This window comes from Symsagittifera roscoffensis, chromosome 7 (genome assembly GCF_963678635.1).
Source record: "Symsagittifera roscoffensis chromosome 7, txSymRosc1.1, whole genome shotgun sequence".
Taxonomy (NCBI): Eukaryota; Metazoa; Xenacoelomorpha; order Acoela; family Convolutidae; genus Symsagittifera; species Symsagittifera roscoffensis.
In genome coordinates this window covers 33,175,996-33,195,322 of record NC_087068.1, presented here as the reverse complement: position 1 = coordinate 33,195,322, position 19,327 = coordinate 33,175,996, and the positions used below count along the sequence as shown (strand labels likewise).

Sequence of the window (19,327 nt, the reverse complement as noted above, 5' to 3'; positions counted from 1 at the left end):
GGAACATTGTTCTCCACTGATAGAACAGTTGGTGAGTTTGCCGTTGGGGGCGGTGGTGTTACGTCACTTTGAAGATGCGATGAGAACCACAAAAATACATGCTCTGATAGCGATACCTTACGTCAGGACGGAGCTGCAACTTAGGTTTGCTTCGTGCAAGACTGGACTGACAATGGAAGAATACAACTCAAAAGAAAGAAAAAGATCAAAGGAAGAGAAGGTGCTCTTGATGACGAGTCTAAGAGACCTCATGATCCAAGAAGGAGCGGCAGTAGCGTGTGCGAAACGGAGAGACGCTCTCTGTTTTGTCCGGTTCATGTTAGAATAAATATCGGTGCCAGCGTTGAATACTTGTGCCAAAATTCTGAGAAAAGGTAGTGATCGAGCGAAAACCCTGCCCTTACAAGCGCTGTTAGACTTAAATCAGTCGGACGCGAGTGAATATGAGGGAGCCTGTAGAACTGGAACCAATGAAGAAATTTAATGAAATACGAAGATTGAGCTAAGGCTCACAAAAGAGTCAATGGGAGCACTGCCGAAGTCCAGTAAGTTTTGCGGACCGATTAGGAAGAAATCATGTCCTTACGTGTCTGGAGTAGTGGGGATGGCATATAACCCTTTCATCAACGAAGACATACGTCATTGTTTCTTCGATTACGGACAAGCAGTGTTGCGAAGATTCTGAAGGAGCAGTGCCAGATTGGGACTTTTGTCGGAAGAAAAGGTGACTGCAAATTTAGTGCCAAAATCTGAGAACCGAGTGGATTTTGGATTGGGTTTCTCGGATGAGTTACTGAAAACGAGCCTAATGGTGGTGTGGGAGTTGATGAAACCATCATGGTGCCCGAGCCCTAAAGTTGATTTGATATTGTGTGCGACACAGGATTTGCAAAGGGAGTTGAATTCAGACTGTAACTTACCTGAACTTAACTTCATTTATAACTTGATGACGACAGCCTCTAGGAGCACAAGAGAAAACAATGTGGAGTTGCTATCTGCCGAAAGTCTGTGGACTAGAATTTCATGTATGTGGAGGTCTCGACACCTGCAAAACACCTGCAAAACAAGTAAAGACATCTGCAAAACAACACAAGCAATTAAGGAGACTGTTCAGGAATATAGTGATGAAAGCAAAGACGGAAACGGAATTGATTGCAGATTGCCACGGAAGGACCGAGGTGAATCTAGTGACTGCACTAGGATTCTACAGAATGTTTGCTTCTTTAGTGTCACTATTGTAGCTAGAACAAAAGCATGAGATCGTAGACCGTCTGGAGCGCGATATCTAGTAGGATCGACGTTGGCTCCGATGTGCAAGAGCCGATACCCAGAACACTTCAAGATATGGACCAGAAGATGACTGATGCCATGGTTTAGAGCCAACATGATATTTCGAAGCACAGCAGAGTGTACAGTGCCTATCAGCAGGACTTTGGGTCGGGAGCTTTCAAGCGAGCTTTCGTAACGCATCGGAATGAAGTGACTACCGCAGTGAAAAGAACGTCCAGAACAAGTGATTGTGACGGGAGAGAAAGAAAAGAAATGTCGAAGGAAGACCTGGAGAGAAACTTGACGTTGTGCAACCACAACAGCTTCTACAGGAATAGGGAGACTAGCGTAGACCCTCTACCTCGTTGTAAACAAAGGTAGAAGAGCAGAGGTGTTGAAGGACGGCCTCCAATAGCATCAGAATGGTCACCGACGTGTTGCAAGATACTGAAACTGAAAGTGCGGAGTCAATGTCGCAAGAGGAGGAGATGGAGCAAGGACAAAGAGCCGGAAAACAAGAAAGAGAAAGATTAGAAGAATTTAAAAGTTTTAGAACTTCTAAACGACGAAAGACCAGAATGGAAAATGAACAAAGAAGTAACTAAGGAGAAGAAGATTTTAAAACTCAGATTTTTTGTGTGTGAGAGAAACTTAAATGAGAAACCAAGCAACCAATCTTGCAATTGAAACTGAATGATAAAAGAACTTTTAGTTGATTTTTGAGTTTGAAAGTAAGTTGCTTTTATAAATTTGCATTGTAATTTTAGTTAGTGGCTCTAGAGACACTAAATATTTGTTAAGAGAGGCTTAAGTGAAAAGTATATTAAATATTCTAGCCTGCATGGTTGTTTTTAACCAATCAAGATGACTGATCACTTTGTGGTGAGATGAGGGGCTTGTGTAACCTCTTGAAGAAGGAGATTATTTCCTTGTTCCTTCCAACCACCATGTTCATATTTTAATATTCAGGACCAATAACAATTAAACTTCCGAAGGGAAGAAGCATAGTAGGATAATTTTAGTTTGTTGGTTGGCAGGACTTTCCTGTGTCCCAACTCCTTTTAAACCTAGGAGTAAAAGTTTTAAATCGAGGTAATGGCACTAAAAATCAGAAGAGATGTTTTATCTTGATCCATATCCTCAAAGTGCAGATTAGTGAAAAAAGTTAGAAGGCTTTGACAATGTAGTATGATGTCATTTGTATTCTGCATTGAGTCGATGTGACGTAGATAAAAGTGATTTCATGCATTTTGTAAACTCTGTTCGATGGCACTCTGCCATTTTATTGAACACCACGAGACTCAATGAGGACATTGACCGGGCTGTCCGGGAGTATGTGACATTCGACCAGATAATAGATTAAAAGTAGAAACTACTTTTTAATGAACCCACTGCTCAGTCTTTTAAATTCTCTTATAAAATATATCCATTCGTTTAATTTTATGTCCTGTCATAACCATTTTTCTTAAAAATAGGTCATATCGACCCCAAAGTACGTGTTTTTCTCATAGTATGTCTGTAAACAGAGCGTCCATAATACTGAATTCATTGAGAACAAACAGAGGCTTTTCTATGAGTATGTAGAAATAGCAATTGAATCGTAATCTATTTATCAACATACTAAAAACGAATATGACTTTTTAGGTCCAGCGCCGTGCCTGACCTTGATCAGAACCGTCATTATATCATATTACGTAACAGCACATTACATACTATTTGATTACTGTCGTAGCAATACCACATTCCTTTTTTTCGGGGATTTTTTTTAACTCAGTCTTATTACATTATAATAACAAGAGTTTTAAGCTCCACTTTGGTCAGGGTTTGTACAAAAATTGTCAGTTGGCCGACTTTTAACTTATTTTCTAGTTTCTTCTGACTTCCAATTTTTGGCTTAGTTTGGTCAGCCACTCTGCCACGAAAACTTTGTCGAGCTCCTACGCTTTTTAACCGAACGTCCATGTCAATAGGTAATTTTAACAACTGTTGGAAACGATGCTCGATTGGGTCTCCTCGAAAGCTTCGTGTTGCCAGCCCTGTCATGTACGTTTCTAGCGACACTTTTTTTGTTTTTTGACACTTCTTCATCCTCAGGTGAATTTTCCTCTAATGATGTTTCAGCGAGTTCCCATATCTGGTCGGCTGTTTGTTTTTGTCGGAACTCTTGCTTCTTCTGACCTCGTCTGCTGCTGCCATCATCTGCTGCTGCCATCATCTATAAGGTTCTTTCCTGATAGTTTCTTCTGCTGTTTCCGACCCTTCCGGAAATGTTTCCGCCAGTTCGTCTAACGAACTCGGCTGTAGACTGTCCTTCAGACAGATCCTTTCAACCGCTTTTTCTCTATACCTCTGTTGAGTATCTCTTCTGAAATTTCTAATCGTTCGTCGTGAGTCGTTTTGTCTTTTTCAATTTCGTTACGCGTTTCTTCTGTCGTTGTTTCTTTTCTGATTGCTTTTTCTTTTTCGATTCACTGTCGCTCTCTTTGACTTTCTAGCCTCATGTGCCGACTGCTTTTGTTTCTTTTCCGATGGCGTTATTGTGACTTCATCCTGAGTTTTCAGACGTGGGCCTCTTTTGCTCGGCTTCAATCGCTGAGACCACAAAATCATTCCGCCGTTAGCTTCCGTGTCCATCACTGTTATCATTGATTAACTTTGTTGAACGCCCCGTACCAAATTTTGTTGAATGTCCGTTAGCGTCGACTACATCACTGTTTTGGCTTCCCACTCTTGTGATTGAACTATGAAGGTTTTTCTCTTCTTGATTTCCCCAGTTCTCCTTTTGCAATAACCATGTTCAATTTTTTAAATAGCGTCACCTTTTTGATAGTGATGGTTGACTCTGTTTCGTGGTTTATCGAGACTGCCTTCTCAATTGTCAGCGCTCTTCAAGACAATTTTGTTAGGTCAACTCATCGATGGTTATCTATCCGTAATGTCCGTTTTGGTTTTGTTTTTCTTTGGATTGTGGTCTGTTTTTTCTTATATTTGACCGAATTTTTCCAAATATTTCAACTATCGTTTCAGATTGGGATTTTTATGTACTATCTCCCATGCTATGTTGCATTTCGTTGCGGGCTGTATCTCGCCCTTTTTCGTTCTAGGCCGCATTTGCTTCCAGGAAATTTTTCGGCGCCCGTTTTTTCCCGTTTTTGTTATCTCTTCTCTTGATTTGCTGTCTGCTGTTTGAAATTCGGCCTTCTTTGTTCCTTTTGCTCAAATATTACGTTATCCCTGCTTTGATCAACATGTCATTTGAGTTAAAACGTGGTAAGTGCTGACCTCTGTAATTGATGTTTATTTAAATTGGTAGAATTCATTCAAATTTTTTCCTCAAAAGTTCAAATTCTGTTTTGGAAGTGAGCTAGTAGCGGTGTTTGTTCACCGTTTTTTGCTTAGGCCATCTTTCCATCTAAGATATCATACTATTGTTATTAAGCAGGCTCTAATTGACGGAACACTTTCCCTACAGCAGCATAAACCCCAATCTTTCTTTTATCGTTTGTATCGAGCGTTCAATAAGCCTCGATAATCACAAACTGGGCAGAAGAAATGCTTGATGGTGTACTTTGCTAAAAAAAAAATTAAACTTTTTCACTTAAACCCTGGGAAGTGGTCTCTCCTAAATGCGTGTGTATTGCGTGGGTCTCTATATAACTTGTGAGGAATTTCACTCTAGTTTCACTACCGGTAGAGTAAATTAGTACCGGGAATAAGTTTTAAATTTCGCTGAAGAAAAAATTGAGAAACGATCAAACTAGTAGAAGGTAAAACTCTTTTTCTTTGTTTGTTTTAATTGGCTCCACGTACCTTCTGTCCGAGCTGTGCTAAGAGTGCTAATGGTTTTGACGCAATTTTTGGAATTAGATATTTTAGTTTCTTACCATATCCAGTACACTTTTTGCTTTCTTCGGTCATAGTCATGATATCTTTATGCATATGTGGCCGCCATAGATACATGGACACGCCTAACTTAGCTTTTTTCCCGAATGACGTTTCAGCACTGCTTTCTTCATTTTCTCCACGCACCGAGAGTTTGCTGTCCACCAGTATGCAGATGCCAACCACGCTCATTTGCTTCCACAAGGGTTCTGTGTAGGGTCCAATCTCATAAACTCTCGGCTGGTTTTTAATTTCGAAGGCTCGTCCCATCCTTTCAAGCCCAGTGATTAGTTCTGCAAGCAGGATTTTATCAGAGAATTTCTCCAGGCTATGTATCTCTTCTGTATTTAGCTGTTGTGACAGTTGATGCTGTCCTTTCACAAAACAAACTGCTTGTACTGGTAAAACGATTTGATTGTCTTCCAAACGAAACGAAACGAAACTTCTCGAGTTTCCTAAATCTGACTGGCAATATTCTAATTCTTTGGACTGTTATTGTTACTGTTCAATTGTTTACGATCCACTTCAGCCCTTAATGTCACCTAATGGGATGTAACCCTGCTCAGTTCCTCAGAGCTCGGTCCAGACAAGAGCTCGCCAAACGTTTTCATTTTTGCGTGTTCCCACATCTGTTCGCCTTTCGTCAACTCAACACTGTCGGCTAACTCCATCTGACTTTTGGCCCCCTTGCTTGTGTTTTTTTCTTCGCTTATCGCTGAACCTCGTTCCTTTTCGATGTCGTCTGTTTCTACAACGGCCTACCCTTTCGAGTTGTTCGAAATTTGTGATAACTTCAGGCCTAGTCTCTTTTTCTTTCTCCGGTTCGTCTTTCTTGGCGCCTAAATGTTGTAACAGAAACTTAAGAAAGTCTCCGGATTACGCGTTGTTCAATTAGTAACCCATCCCTTTCTGTTCCGGTCGAGCTTTGTTCAGTTTTTGACCGTTTGGGCTCCACGCGTTCGTTTAATCGACTGCCAATGCAGCCTAATGCCTCATGAAATTTTTCAATTTACGCTACTACGAGTTTTTCATCATAATCTGTTTTTTCATGGGTTCCCTCGATGGTTTCCAGGTAGATAAAAGATTTGAAATTGGAAAGGTAGCAACCTACCCAGCCATCTTGTTAATTTGGATTAACAAGTTTTATTGGCTCTGTTTGCTCCTCAGTAGAGCTTGATGGTCTGTAGCAACTGTCAACTTCTTTTCTAGGAAGGCATGTTTTAATGTATTTGTTGCCCATATTACTGGCAACAATTCTAATTCAATGGTTGAGAATTTCTTTTCTTGTATTTTATTTTAACGTGATGCGAATGATATTGGTACCCACTCGCCGAGGTCATTCCGTTGCTCTAATGTAGTCCCAAACCCTCATAGCTTGTGTCGCGTTTTACGCTGAATTTTTGCGTTGGGCTCTAAAAACGGATTTTCTAAATATTTCCTATCGTCTTTTTGCTTTTTTAAGAAAAATTCTGTAAGTAAAATTGCCCAACTGAAACTGTTCAACGATTCTTTCAGTGTTTTCATCCGTTTTTTTCACTTTTTCTTCTATAAAGAGTTGTTTCAAACCTTTTCTCAAGTAGCGGCATTAGCTGTAAAGTTTACAAAAAAGAGTAATGCTGCCTAAGAACCAAATCAAATGCTTTAAAGTTTTCGGAGGGCTCACATTCGTAACCGCTTCCGGCAGCGATGTTTTCGGTATCACCTCAGTAATCCGGGTCATGAATGCATCCTTCACGAGGAGCCCCGAGTTATCGCGACGAAAGAAGCGGGACCAATGTATCCAGCCATGGAATCGTCCGGTGGGAGCCGAGACGACCGATGTCATCCCAGCTGATGTCTGGAGAGCCTTTTTCGCCGACATATCGATTTGGGTGTCCAACAACTCCCTGAAGGTGGCCAATAGAAGAGCGCAAGTGGCAGTGCAGAACTTTGCTGACTGGGCACGTCAGAAGAAGATGATTATCAACACCGAGAAGAACAAGACCGAGTCCACCTTCTTTGCTGCTGGGTCAGGAGACGCCAAGTGGGTGTCAATGATGGGAAGAAAAACGAGTACAACCCAAACCTGAAGTTATTGGGAGTCTCTCTGGGCAGAATCCTTTCCTTTCAAAAGCATGCTGAAAAACGTTTCCACGACAGTGAGCGACCGGTGCAGAGCGCTGGCTGTTCTTAGGGCCTTCGACTTCGACTGGAAAACTGAGCATCTCAGGAAACTTTTCACAGCCACGCAGAAAAAGCTTTCTGGGCTACTCCGCGCCGGGTTGGTAATCCTGGCACTCGGCGACCCAGCTGGACAGGCTGGAACGTTAGCAGTACAAGGAGCTCAGAAGAGTGACTGGGCAAGCCTGTTCCACACTGGTGGAAGCAGTCAGACTGGAGGCAAACGTACCCAGCTACCACAAAACCAGCAAAAGGCTCACTGCTGTGTCCTGGGAGAAGGCAAAGTGAGCCCCCATCAACCACCCGAGAGAAGTTGCCAGCAGACGGGGCCGCCCTCAAAGACTCACGAGAAGTAAATGGAGAGAGCAGGCGAGACGTGTCGGAGAGCAACTGACTGCAGAGCTGGAGAACAGAGAGGGCACAAGACAGGCGCAACCACCCTGGAAAGAGCTCAAAAACAACTGGAAAGCCCACCATCAGCTGGAAGGAGAAAACCGCACGGTTAAAGGAGACGAGAAGGCACTGAAGCTCGTCACAGAACACGGGGCGGACGTCGTCATCTACACTGACAAATCAGCGGCTGCAGGCACCAGCAAGGGAGGAGCGAGGTTTGGTGATACCAGAGGCGACCCTGAAAACCCGACAGTGGTGACTGAGATGAAGATCAAAGGCAGGGATCTGAAGTCGTCGAACGAGGAGGAACTAGAAGCGATGCTGAGTGCGACCGAGTGACTCAGAAATGCAGAGGATAACATCCTGAAGGTCCTGATTTGTACGGATAGCCAGTCTCTAGTTCAGTCTCTCAAAAACACATCGGAAGACACAGGTTAGCTCAGAACGAACCAGGAAAACGCATCAGCTAAGACAACGATACAATAGATCCCAAGCCAGTGAGCATCCCAGACAACGAGATGGCAGATACTCTGGCGAACGCAGCCACGATTAGTGAATACACGCCTAAACCCGTGCCCCTAGCAGCGGTTAGTGCCTGCATCAAGAGAACAATCAAGGATGGTGCGCACTTACACCCTAGGGTAGCCGCTGTTTACAGCAAACTCACGCGAAGGAAAGATCAAGAGGCTATTAAAACGAGAAAGGATGCGATTACACTCGCTCGTCTGAGGTTCGGTCACCACGCAGCGTTTGGAGCGTACAGGAACCTGATAGACCCTCAGTCGACCCTATGTGCAGAAAATATAGCAGCCCGTTTCGAACTCTTCGGTTGGACAGTCACAACTCTCGGCATCTTGACAGAAGAACCCTCCTTGACGATGGCGTTGGTAGTGAAGACACTGCGACAGCAGTCTCCACTGACGCCCGTCCATATGCAATAACAACAGCAACAACCCCAGTGATTGACAGTTGGTGTCGTTAACAATGATTTTCGTTGATAAAAACACGCTCTTCAACAATTTTCAATGCTAAGTTTTTGTCATCTAACCTTTTCATAACAGTTTTCACTAAACGGAGGTGATCTTCTTTATTCCTTTGTGACAGTTTTAGGATCTCGTCCAGAAAGCAGAACGTGTTCTACTCGTGTTTGAGAATACCGTTCATCGCTCTCTGAAACGTAGTCGCCAGCCCGTAGTCACCTGTCAGAATGCGATATGCCACGGTAGCATTTTCCCAACGATGTAAAATTCACATTGATTGGTAGTTTCTGCACTTAGTTATAGCTGGCTGTTATGCGTACTCTAAACCTAATACGGAAAAAAAGGATGTTCCTTCTTTTTATTCTGAAACAATCTGACTCACCCCATCTAATAAGTTATTAACATTTGGCATCTGACATTTATTTCTATATAACTTTCGATTGATTGGTATCGCATCTAATGCAAAATTTACTGTATCTTTCTTTTTAACTGTGTTGACAATTGGTGCAAAAAAACAGTCGCTGGTCATTTGTCAAGTTTTGTATTTGTTCTTGATTCAACAGCTTTTCTACTTCTCGTTCCACTTTTTCCTGAATGTGTATCGGGACACGTCTGTCTAATTCTTAAGTCGGGCTAAAAAAAATTTGAAGCATTGAAGTGTTTTATTGATACTCAGTTTCGAGCAAAGAGATTTTAAACTTCTCAAATAATTCTTGTTTGTAGTCTCGCGCCTCATCGTCACATTGTAGTACGTCGTGTTCAGTTTCCTATTTTTTGCAGATCTGATCCTAGTATGATTTTCGTTTTTCTTTCAGATATCAAGACAATGACTTCTGAAATTATCCACCCCGCTGATGTCGTTTTCGTTCTTAAGTTTATAGGATTTTTATTGGCTTTTTGATGTAGACAACAAACTGCTCGTTATTATTCAATTTATCTGCAAGATTGAATTTTGCAGCTTGTGCTGTCTCTATGAATTGTCTTAATGTAGTCTAATTGATAAACGAAATTGGGCTCCCCGGGTTGTGTTGATCGCAGAGATTCCGGTCGTGGTTCTAGTTCTAATATGACGGACGTCGGTGGTTCGAGATTTGTGTGGGGATCCACACAATCCTTCACCTTGGCCGTCATCGAAAACTGATCTAGCCACGTTTTGGTTAGCCATGGGGGGTCGTTTGGCCCATGTCCCTTATACTGAACTCAATGAGCACGAACAGAGGTTTTTCTATGAATATGTAGAAATAGCTTTTGAATCGTATTCTATACATCAAAATACTGAAAATAAATGTGACCTTTTAGATCACGCACCATGGCTGACTTTGATCAGGACCGGCATTCAATCTGATTACGTAACAATATTTTACCATCTATTTGGTGACTGCCAGAGCAGTACCACAGTATGATAAAAAGTTAAATTGAGTTCTCAGTAAGAATCATCGATGAAAAATTTTTTAATCTAGCCTTAAAACCATTTCGTATTATTTTTTAGATCTATGAATTAGCAATCTTTTATTGATGAACACAAAAAAGATTTGCGATTTAGCTTTGGAAAATTAACAAAAATTGGCGCAAAAATAGCAATAAATAATTGCTAATTAACCGCTTATTCATTACTAAACCTTTCAGATTCAGTCCTAATGAAATAAAATATCGAATAAAATTATATATTTTTCTTCTAATGATTGTACCGACAAAAGCATTTTATTTTATCAAAACTTGCCTTTTTTTTCGATACTTATTTCAAATTTTTTTAGTTGAGTTTGGAATTCCGGATTTTCTTTGAAGTTGCAGCGCTCCCGGATAAACGGGAGGGATAACTCCTCCCCCTACGCGCACAATTAACACCCCGCAACCCTGGGGGCATTCCATTGACTCCCTCAAGTTTATTTTATTATCCCCAACTCCTTGCTATTTTGGGTGAATGTTTAGCGCTAATTCATTGATGGCGATCACTGTTTGGGAACTCAATACGTGAAACTACTAAAAAAAGACAAGATGCGCATAAAAAGCACTCGTTTCTCTTATTGAACCTAAGAGCAAGCAAATTTCTACAAGGAAACATTCGTCAACAAAAAAATTGACCACAGGCAAACACTTCAAACTTTGTCGCAAAAAACTCGCCTTGAAAGATAATTATCGTTTGCTGTTTTAGCATTATTACCTTGAACAGGAGATATTTGTACTGCGATGCCAGAAAACGAACGAACACTTCCATTTTGTGTCCTTTTCGTTCCACAAACTGCGTCTTCCCGAATGTTTTCCTGATGCTGTCCCTCTGAGGAAACCTTTTGATTTGAGAGTCAACAAACAGCAAAACACGCACTGTGTTGTGCCAACCTCCCGGCGGTCTACCACCCGGTAGCATCCTTGTGCGGCAGGCAGATGGTTCCACGGTCTTGGGTCTCCGCTTAGAGTACTTGGATTCTATTCTGAGCTTGTTAAACACAAGCTCACTCTCTCCACTTTGGTACCCAGTTATGAGCAAGCTCCTGAACAATTCCGGCACTGAATCTGCGGTCAAATTTGAAGTACCTTCTGGTCTGGGCAGAAAAAATTGCTGGATGTTTGTATTGCTGGCTGGAATTTGGGAGTAGAACCTATCCAGGTTGTTGGGAATGTACACGCCCCAGTCGGCTGTTTTAGCACCAATTGTATCATATAATGATGAAGAGGAAGCTATGAACATGCTTGATGGTGGACTGGCCGAGGGCACTACGTAATTTGGAGATGTCAATATAGTTTCAACCAGATCCTCCAACTGCAATTGCTGTATGTGTTCAAAATACAAGAGCACATTTGAGTTTTGCAAGCAAGACTTGACCCAGTTGTCAGTTTTGGGGAAGTTTGAGATATTGAAACTGAGCGATTCGGTGCCGGACATTGAGAACTCACTGATGTAGAATGAGATATCGTTGTTTATTTTCATTTCGCTTATTAGACTGGCTTCTTCCAGAACTCCGTTCGAGACGTCGACCAGAAAATATGACATGGTGTAAAACTCTCCGAAGCGCTGCAAGCCACCGTAAGTGGCCCGGATGAGATCTCTGCCTTTCTCGTCGTAACTGTCACTTAAAATCAGAATAAGCAGATCTAGTTTTCTCTTGAACTTGCTACAAGGTCCCTCAAGTTCTAAAGGTCCCTTTGCAACATTGTTCATTCTGGATGACATCTGTGGGGGCAGCAGACCGTTCTGCTCTCTGCTGGATTCGAATTTGGGCTGTTCCATCACTATCGAGTCTGTGCCTGGGGCTGCTCCCATGTTGGTCGATGACGTCACAAACAGGAATATCATGAGGTAGAACAGGAAGAAGCCGAACAGCATTAGAAGAATAGTCCGCCATGTCTATAACATACAACAAGGTCTCAGCAAAAGAGCGATTACATCACATTTTGTGTCTACAATTTCACAATCCGACGCCACCCATGCCGATCACTGCAGTTCCGATATATTAGAATTCAAAAAATTGCATCAATTTTTTTTTCGCGTGCTCTTCATGTCCACCTCAAGCATAGATAAACAGTTGCTGTTGCGCTACACGGTGCGTTGCTAAAAAAACATTTTAAATGCCCAGGTGCCGAGTAAATTTTCTTTGTAAGGTTATTTTATAAAACTAACTCAAAGAGAAGGGCATAGAAGGGGTTTTAGGGTATCATAATTTTATCAACCAGGTGTATACGCCAGGTGTATTATTTTACCTGTGTTGATTTGGGGAGGCACAGTTATTTGCCTGCATCCAATTTTTAGACTCAATTATTTGATTATATCGTTTTGACTATTATGTAGATTTTGGGTGAATTATCATTGCTTATAGTTATACCGAAATTAGTTTTTCAAAGGATATATAATCGATTATAGTCGTGAAATTTTCCAAGCTAGAAAATCAATATGATCAATTTTATTTGATTGAAGTTCCTAGAGAACGTCTCGCATAATGTTTATAATCGGTTATATTTTTTGTTTCGCTAAAATTTTATCACACCAAAATTACGCTTTGTAACGGATTGGAAAACTGCTCTCAATAACTTCAATGACGAAATCAATAAGGGTAAGATGACGTATCACCTTATGATCAAATGTACACCTCGAAAACGAACGTTTCATAGAGATCCCGAAAAAAATTAAATTCTAAATGAATTATTACAATGCTGACAATAACGTCAATAAAGGCACCTTTCAGAGTGATATGTTTTTATCGGATTTTAGTTAATCTGAACACAGAATTGTAATACGAACTCGCATCCTGTTTCAAGCATTAATAATCGATTATATTACGATTTTAGTACCAGTCTTACTAAAATTGAGAAACAATCGATTTTAATCAATTAATAATCGATTATAATCTCTCTTTTTAAAATCAAATTATAATTAATTTTAGTCCATTATAATCGATTATAATCGATTATTTATTTTTATATTTTTCGATACAATTATAATCGATTATAATTGATATTAGTCCATTTTTTAAAAAAATTTCTAGTTTTTTAGTTTCGCACAAAAATCAAATTTAATTGATTTTAATTGATTATATTCCCAGTTGTTTGTCCATTTTTTCATCAAAGTTGCTTTTAAATTGCTTATATTTTATGAGCAATTTCTAGACGTTGTTCCTATGAAAAGTGAGAAAAATATTTATAAAGTTTTCCAATTAAAACAAAGTGATAAGTTTTTTTTTCATTTCTTCCCCATTAGAGTTATTTTGTGATGCAAATTTCAAGCTTTTTTAAACAGAAAATTATCAGCAAATTGATTTAGTTTCATGATTGAATCGGAAGACTTAATTTTTATCTAACGCGGGAACCTTTCCACGCATGTGAAAGTATCTCTATGAAACTTTTGTTTCGTGGTAAAACTTTGTGTTCTGATGAACCAAAATTTTCAAGAGATCTTCCTTTTAGTGATTTTTTTATTGACAGAAAAAAAATAACCCATAAAATATAATTCGAATATAGTTTTGAATTGACAAAATTTCGGCAAAATAAGAGATTGTAATCGATTAGTACAAATCCGCATCCTGTTTCAAGCGTTAATAATCGATTTTATTACGATTTCAGTACCAGTCTTACTAAAATTGAGAAACAATCGGTTTTAATCAATTAATAATCGATAATAATCTCTCTTTTTATAATCAAATTTTAATTAATTATAATCCATTATAACCGATTATAATCGATTATTTATTCGTCTATTTTTCGATACAATTATAATCGATTGAAATTGATTATAATCCATTATTTTCTTCTAAAATTTTTATTTTTATAGGTTTGCACAAAATTCCACTACAATCGATTATAATTGATCATAATCCCTTTTGTTTGTTTATTTTTTCTTCAAAGTTGCATCTAAATCGCTTATATTTTATGCTTTTGTAGACATTGGTTCGTATGAAAAATGATAAAAAAATTTTAAAGTTTTCGAATTAATTCAAATTGATAAGTTTTTTGATAAGTCGAAAAAATGATAAGTCGATTATTTATTGGTCTAATTATAGTCTCTTGTTCTTGTTTTGTGATGCCAAATTTAAGCTTTTTTAAACACCAAAAATTATCAGCAAATTGATTTAGTCTCATGATTGAATCGGAAGATTTATTTTTCATCTACCGCGGGAACCTTTCCACTCATGTGAAAGTATCTCTATAAAACTTTTGTTTCGTGGTAAAACTTTCTGTTCTGATGAACCAAAATGTTCAAGAGATCTCTCTTTTAGAGGTTTTTTTATTGACAGAAAAATAATAACCCATAAGATATAATTCGTATATAGTTTTGAATTGACAAAATTTCGGCAAAATAGGAGATTGTAATCGATTAGTACAAACCCGCATCCTGTTTCAAGCAATAATATACGATTTTATTACAATTTTAGTACCAATTTTACTTAAGTTGAGAAACAATCGGTTTTAATCATTTAAAAATCGATAATAATCTCTTTTTGTAATCAAATTATAATTAATTATAATCCATTATGATCGATTATAATCGATTATTTATTCGTCTATTTTTGATACAATTATAATCGATTGAAATTAATTATAATCCATTATTTTTTTCTAAAATTTCTAGTTTTATAGTTTTGCACAAGATTCCACTATAATCGATTATAATTGATCATAATACCTTTTGTTTGTTCTTTTTTTCTTCAAATTTGCATCTAAATTGCTTATACTTTATGCTTTTTGTAGACATTGGTTCGTATGAAAAATGACAAAAATAATTTTAAAGTTTTCCAATTAATTCAAATTGATAAGTTTATTGATAAGTCGATAAGTTGATATGTCGATTATTTATTGCTCTAACTATAGTCTCTTGTTCTTGTTTTGTGATGCATATTTTAAGCTTTTTCAAACACCAAAAATTATCAGCAAATTGATTTAGTCTCATGATTGAATCGGAAGATTTATTTTTCATCTACCGCGGGAACCTTTCCACTCATGTGAAAGTATCTTTTTGAAACCTTTGTTTCGTGGTAAAACTTTGTGTTCTGATTAAACAAAATGTTCAAGAGATCTCTCTTTTAGAGATTTTTTTAATGACAGAAAAATCATAACACATAAGATATAATTCGTATATAGTTTTGAATTGACAAAATTTCGGCAAAATAAGAGATTGTAATCGATTACTACAAACCCGCATCCTGTTTCAAGCGTTATTAATTTATTTTATTACAATCTAGTACAAATCTTACTAAAGTTGAGAAACAATCGGTTTCAATCAATTAATAATAGATAATAATCTCTCTTTTTATAATCAAATTAAAATTAATTATAATCCATTATAATCGGTTATAATCAATTATTTATTCGTCTATTTTTCGATACAGTTATAATCGATTGAAATTGATTATAATTCATTAATTTTTTCTAAAATTTCTATTTTTATAGTTTTGCACAAGATTCCACTATAATCGATTACAATTGATCATAATACTTTTTGTTTGTCTATTTTTTCTTCGACTTTGCATCTAAATTGCTTATACTTTATGCTTTTTGTAGACATTGGTTCGTATGAAAAATGACAAAAATAATTTTAAAGTTTTCCAATTAATTCAAATTGATAAGTTTATTGATAAGTCGATAAGTTGATATGTCGATTATTTATTGCTCTAATTATAGTCTCTTGTTTTTGTTTTGTGATGCATATTTTAAGCTTTTTCAAACACCAAAAATTATCGGCAAATTGATTTAGTCTCATGATTGAATCGGAAGATTTGTTTTTCATCTACCGCGGGAACCTTTCCACTCATGTGAAAGTATCTTTTTGAAACTTTTGTTTCGTGGTAAATCTTTGTGTTCTGATTAAACAAAATGTTCAAGAGATCTCTCTTTTAGAGATTTTTTCAATGACAGAAAAATCATAACCCATAAGATATAATTCGTATATAGTTTTGAATTGACCAAATTTCGGCAAAATAAGAGATTGTAATCGATTACTACAAACCCGCATCCTGTTTCAAGCGTTATTAATTTATTTTATTACAATTTTAGTACAAATCTTACTAAAGTTGAGAAACAATCGGTTTCAATCAATTAAAAATCGATAATAATCTCTCTTTTTATAATCAAATTATAATTAATTATATTCCATTATAATCGGTTATAATCAATTATTTATTCGTCTAACTTTCGATACAATTATAATCGATTGAAATTGATTATAATTCATTAATTTTTTCTAAAATTTCCAGTTTTATAGTTTTGCACAAGATTTCACTATAATCGATTACAATTGATCATAATACTTTTTGTTTGTCCATGTTTTCTTCGAATTTGCATCTAAATTGCTTATACGTTATGCTTTTTTTAGACATTGGTTCGTATGAAAAATGACAAAAATATTTTTAAAGTTTTCCAATTAATTCAAATTGATAAGTTTATTGATAAGTCGATAAGTTGATATGTCGATTTTTTATTGCTCTAATTATAGTCTCTTGTTTTTGTTTTGTGATGCATATTTTAAGCTTTTTCAAACACCAAAAATTATCGGCAAATTGATTTAGTCTCATGATTGAATCGGAAGATTTGTTTTTCATCTACCGCGGGAACCTTTCCACTCATGTGAAAGTATCTTTTTGAAACTTTTGTTTCGTGGTAAAACTTTGTGTTCTGATTAAACAAAATGTTCAAGAGATCTCTCTTTTAGAGATTTTTTTAATGACAGAAAAATCATAACACATAAGATATAATTCGTATATAGTTTTAAATTGACAAAATTTCGGCAAAATAAGAGATTGTAATCGATTACTACAAACCCGCATCCTGTTTCAAGCGTTATTAATTTATTTTATTACAATTTTAGTACAATCTTACTAAAGTTGAGAAACAATCGGTTTCAATCAATTAATAATCGATAATAATCTCTCTTTTTATAATCAAATTATAATTAATTATAATCCATTATAATCGGTTATAATCAATTATTTATTCGTCTATTTTTCGATACAATTATAATCGATTGAAATTGATTATAATTCATTAATTTTTTCTAAAATTTCTATTTTTATAGTTTTGCACAAGATTCCACTATAATCGATTACAATTGATCATAATACTTTTTGTTTTTCTATTTTTTCTTCGACTTTGCATCTAAATTGCTTATACTTTATGCTTTTTGTAGACATTGGTTCGTATGAAAAATGACAAAAATAATTTTAAAGTTTTCCAATTAATTCAAATTGATAAGTTTATTGATAAGTCGATAAGTTGATATGTCGATTATTTATTGCTCTAATTATAGTCTCTTGTTTTTGTTTTGTGATGCATATTTTAAGCTTTTTCAAACACCAAAAATTATCGGCAAATTGATTTAGTCTCATGATTGAATCGGAAGATTTGTTTTTCATCTACCGCGGGAACCTTTCCACTCATGTGAAAGTATCTTTTTGAAATTTTTGTTTCGTGGTAAATCATTGTGTTCTGATTAAACAAAATGTTCAAGAGATCTCTATTTTAGAGATTTTTTCAATGACAGAAAAATCATAACCCATAAAATATAATTCGTATATAGTTTTGAATTGACCAAATTTTGGCAAAATAAGAGATTGTAATCGATTACTACAAACCCGCATCCTGTTTCAAGCGTTATTAATTGATTTTATTACAATTTTAGTACAAATCTTACTAAAGTTGAGAAACAATCGGTTTCAATCAATTAATAATCGATAATAATCTCTCTTTTTATAATCAAATTATAATTAATTATAATCCATTATAATCGGTTATAATCGATTATTTATTCGTCTATTTTTCGATACAATTATAATCGATTGAAATTGATTATAATTCATTAATTTTTTCTAAAATTTCTAGTTTTATAGTTTTGCACAAGATTTCACTATAATCGATTACAATTGATCATAATACTTTTTGTTTGTCCATGTTTTCTTCGAATTTGCATCTAAATTGCTTATACGTTATGCTTTTTTTAGACATTGGTTCGTATGAAAAATGACAAAAATATTTTTAAAGTTTTCCAATTAATTCAAATTGATAAGTTTATTGAAAAGTCGATAAGTTGATATGTCGATTTTTTATTGCTCTAATTATAGTCTCTTGTTCTTGTTTTGTGATGCATATTTTAAGCTTTTTCAAACACCAAAAATTATCAGCAAATTGATTTAGTCTCATGATTGAATCGGAAGATTTATTTTTCATCTACCGCGGGAACCTTTCCACTCATGTGAAAGTATCTTTTTGAAACTTTTGTTTCGTGGTAAAACTTTGTGTTCTGATTAACCAAAATGTTCAAGAGATCTCTCTTTTAGAGATTTTTTTCATGACAGAAAAATAATAACCCATAAGATATAAATCGTATATAGTTTTGAGTTGACAAAATTTCGGCAAAATAAGAGATTGTAATCGATTACTACAAACCCGCATCCTGTTTCAAGCGTTATTAATTGATTTCATTACAATTTTAGTACAAATCTTACTAAAGTTGAGAAACAATCGGTTTCAGTCAATTAATAATCGATAATAATCTCTCTTTTTATAATCAAAATATAATTTATTATAATCCATTATAATCGATTATAATCGATTATTTATTTGTCTGTTTTTCGATACAATTATAATCGATTGAAATTGATTATAATTCTATAATTTTTTCTAAAATTTCTAGTTTTATAGTTTTGCACAAGATTCCACTATAATCGATTACAATTGATCATAATATTTTTTGTTTGTCTATGTTTTCTTTGAATTTGCATCTAAATTGCTTATACGTTATGCTTTTTTTAGACATTGGTTCGTATGAAAAATGACAAAAAATATTTTTAAAGTTTTCCAATTAATTCAAATTGATAAGTTTATTGATAAGTCGATAAGTTGATATGTCGATTTTTTATTGCTCTAATTATAGTCTCTTGTTCTTGTTTTGTGATGCATATTTTAAGCTTTTTCAAACACCAAAAATTATCAGCAAATTGATTTAGTCTCATGATTGAATCGGAAGATTTATTTTTCATCTACCGCGGGAACCTTTCCACTCATGTGAAAGTATCTTTTTGAAACTTTTGTTTCGTGGTAAAACTTTGTGTTCTGATTAAACAAAATGTTCAAGAGATCTCTCTTTTAGAGATTTTTTTAATGACAAAAAAATCATAACCCATAAGATATAATTCGTATATAGTTTTGAATTGACAAAATTTCGG

General features: G+C 36.1%; 1 protein-coding gene across 3 annotated transcripts in view; it reads right to left on the bottom strand.

Annotated features, from left to right (window-relative positions):
* Positions 1-5,779: 5,779 nt before the first annotated feature.
* Positions 5,780-19,327, bottom strand: part of LOC134851210 (uncharacterized) — a 31,392-nt gene continuing 17,844 nt past the window's right edge. For 2 of the 3 annotated variants that reach the window (XM_063867194.1, XM_063867192.1), the window contains exons 2-3: positions 10,846-12,027; positions 9,132-9,317 (exon numbers count right to left, since the gene is read on the bottom strand). In XM_063867194.1, coding sequence (XP_063723264.1) covers positions 9,210-9,317; positions 10,846-12,027 — 1,290 coding nt within the window. In that variant the 3' untranslated portion in view covers positions 9,132-9,209. Of the gene's footprint in view, positions 5,991-9,131; positions 9,318-10,845; positions 12,028-19,327 lie in introns of those variants that run through there. The other variant, XM_063867193.1, reaches the window with a different exon arrangement.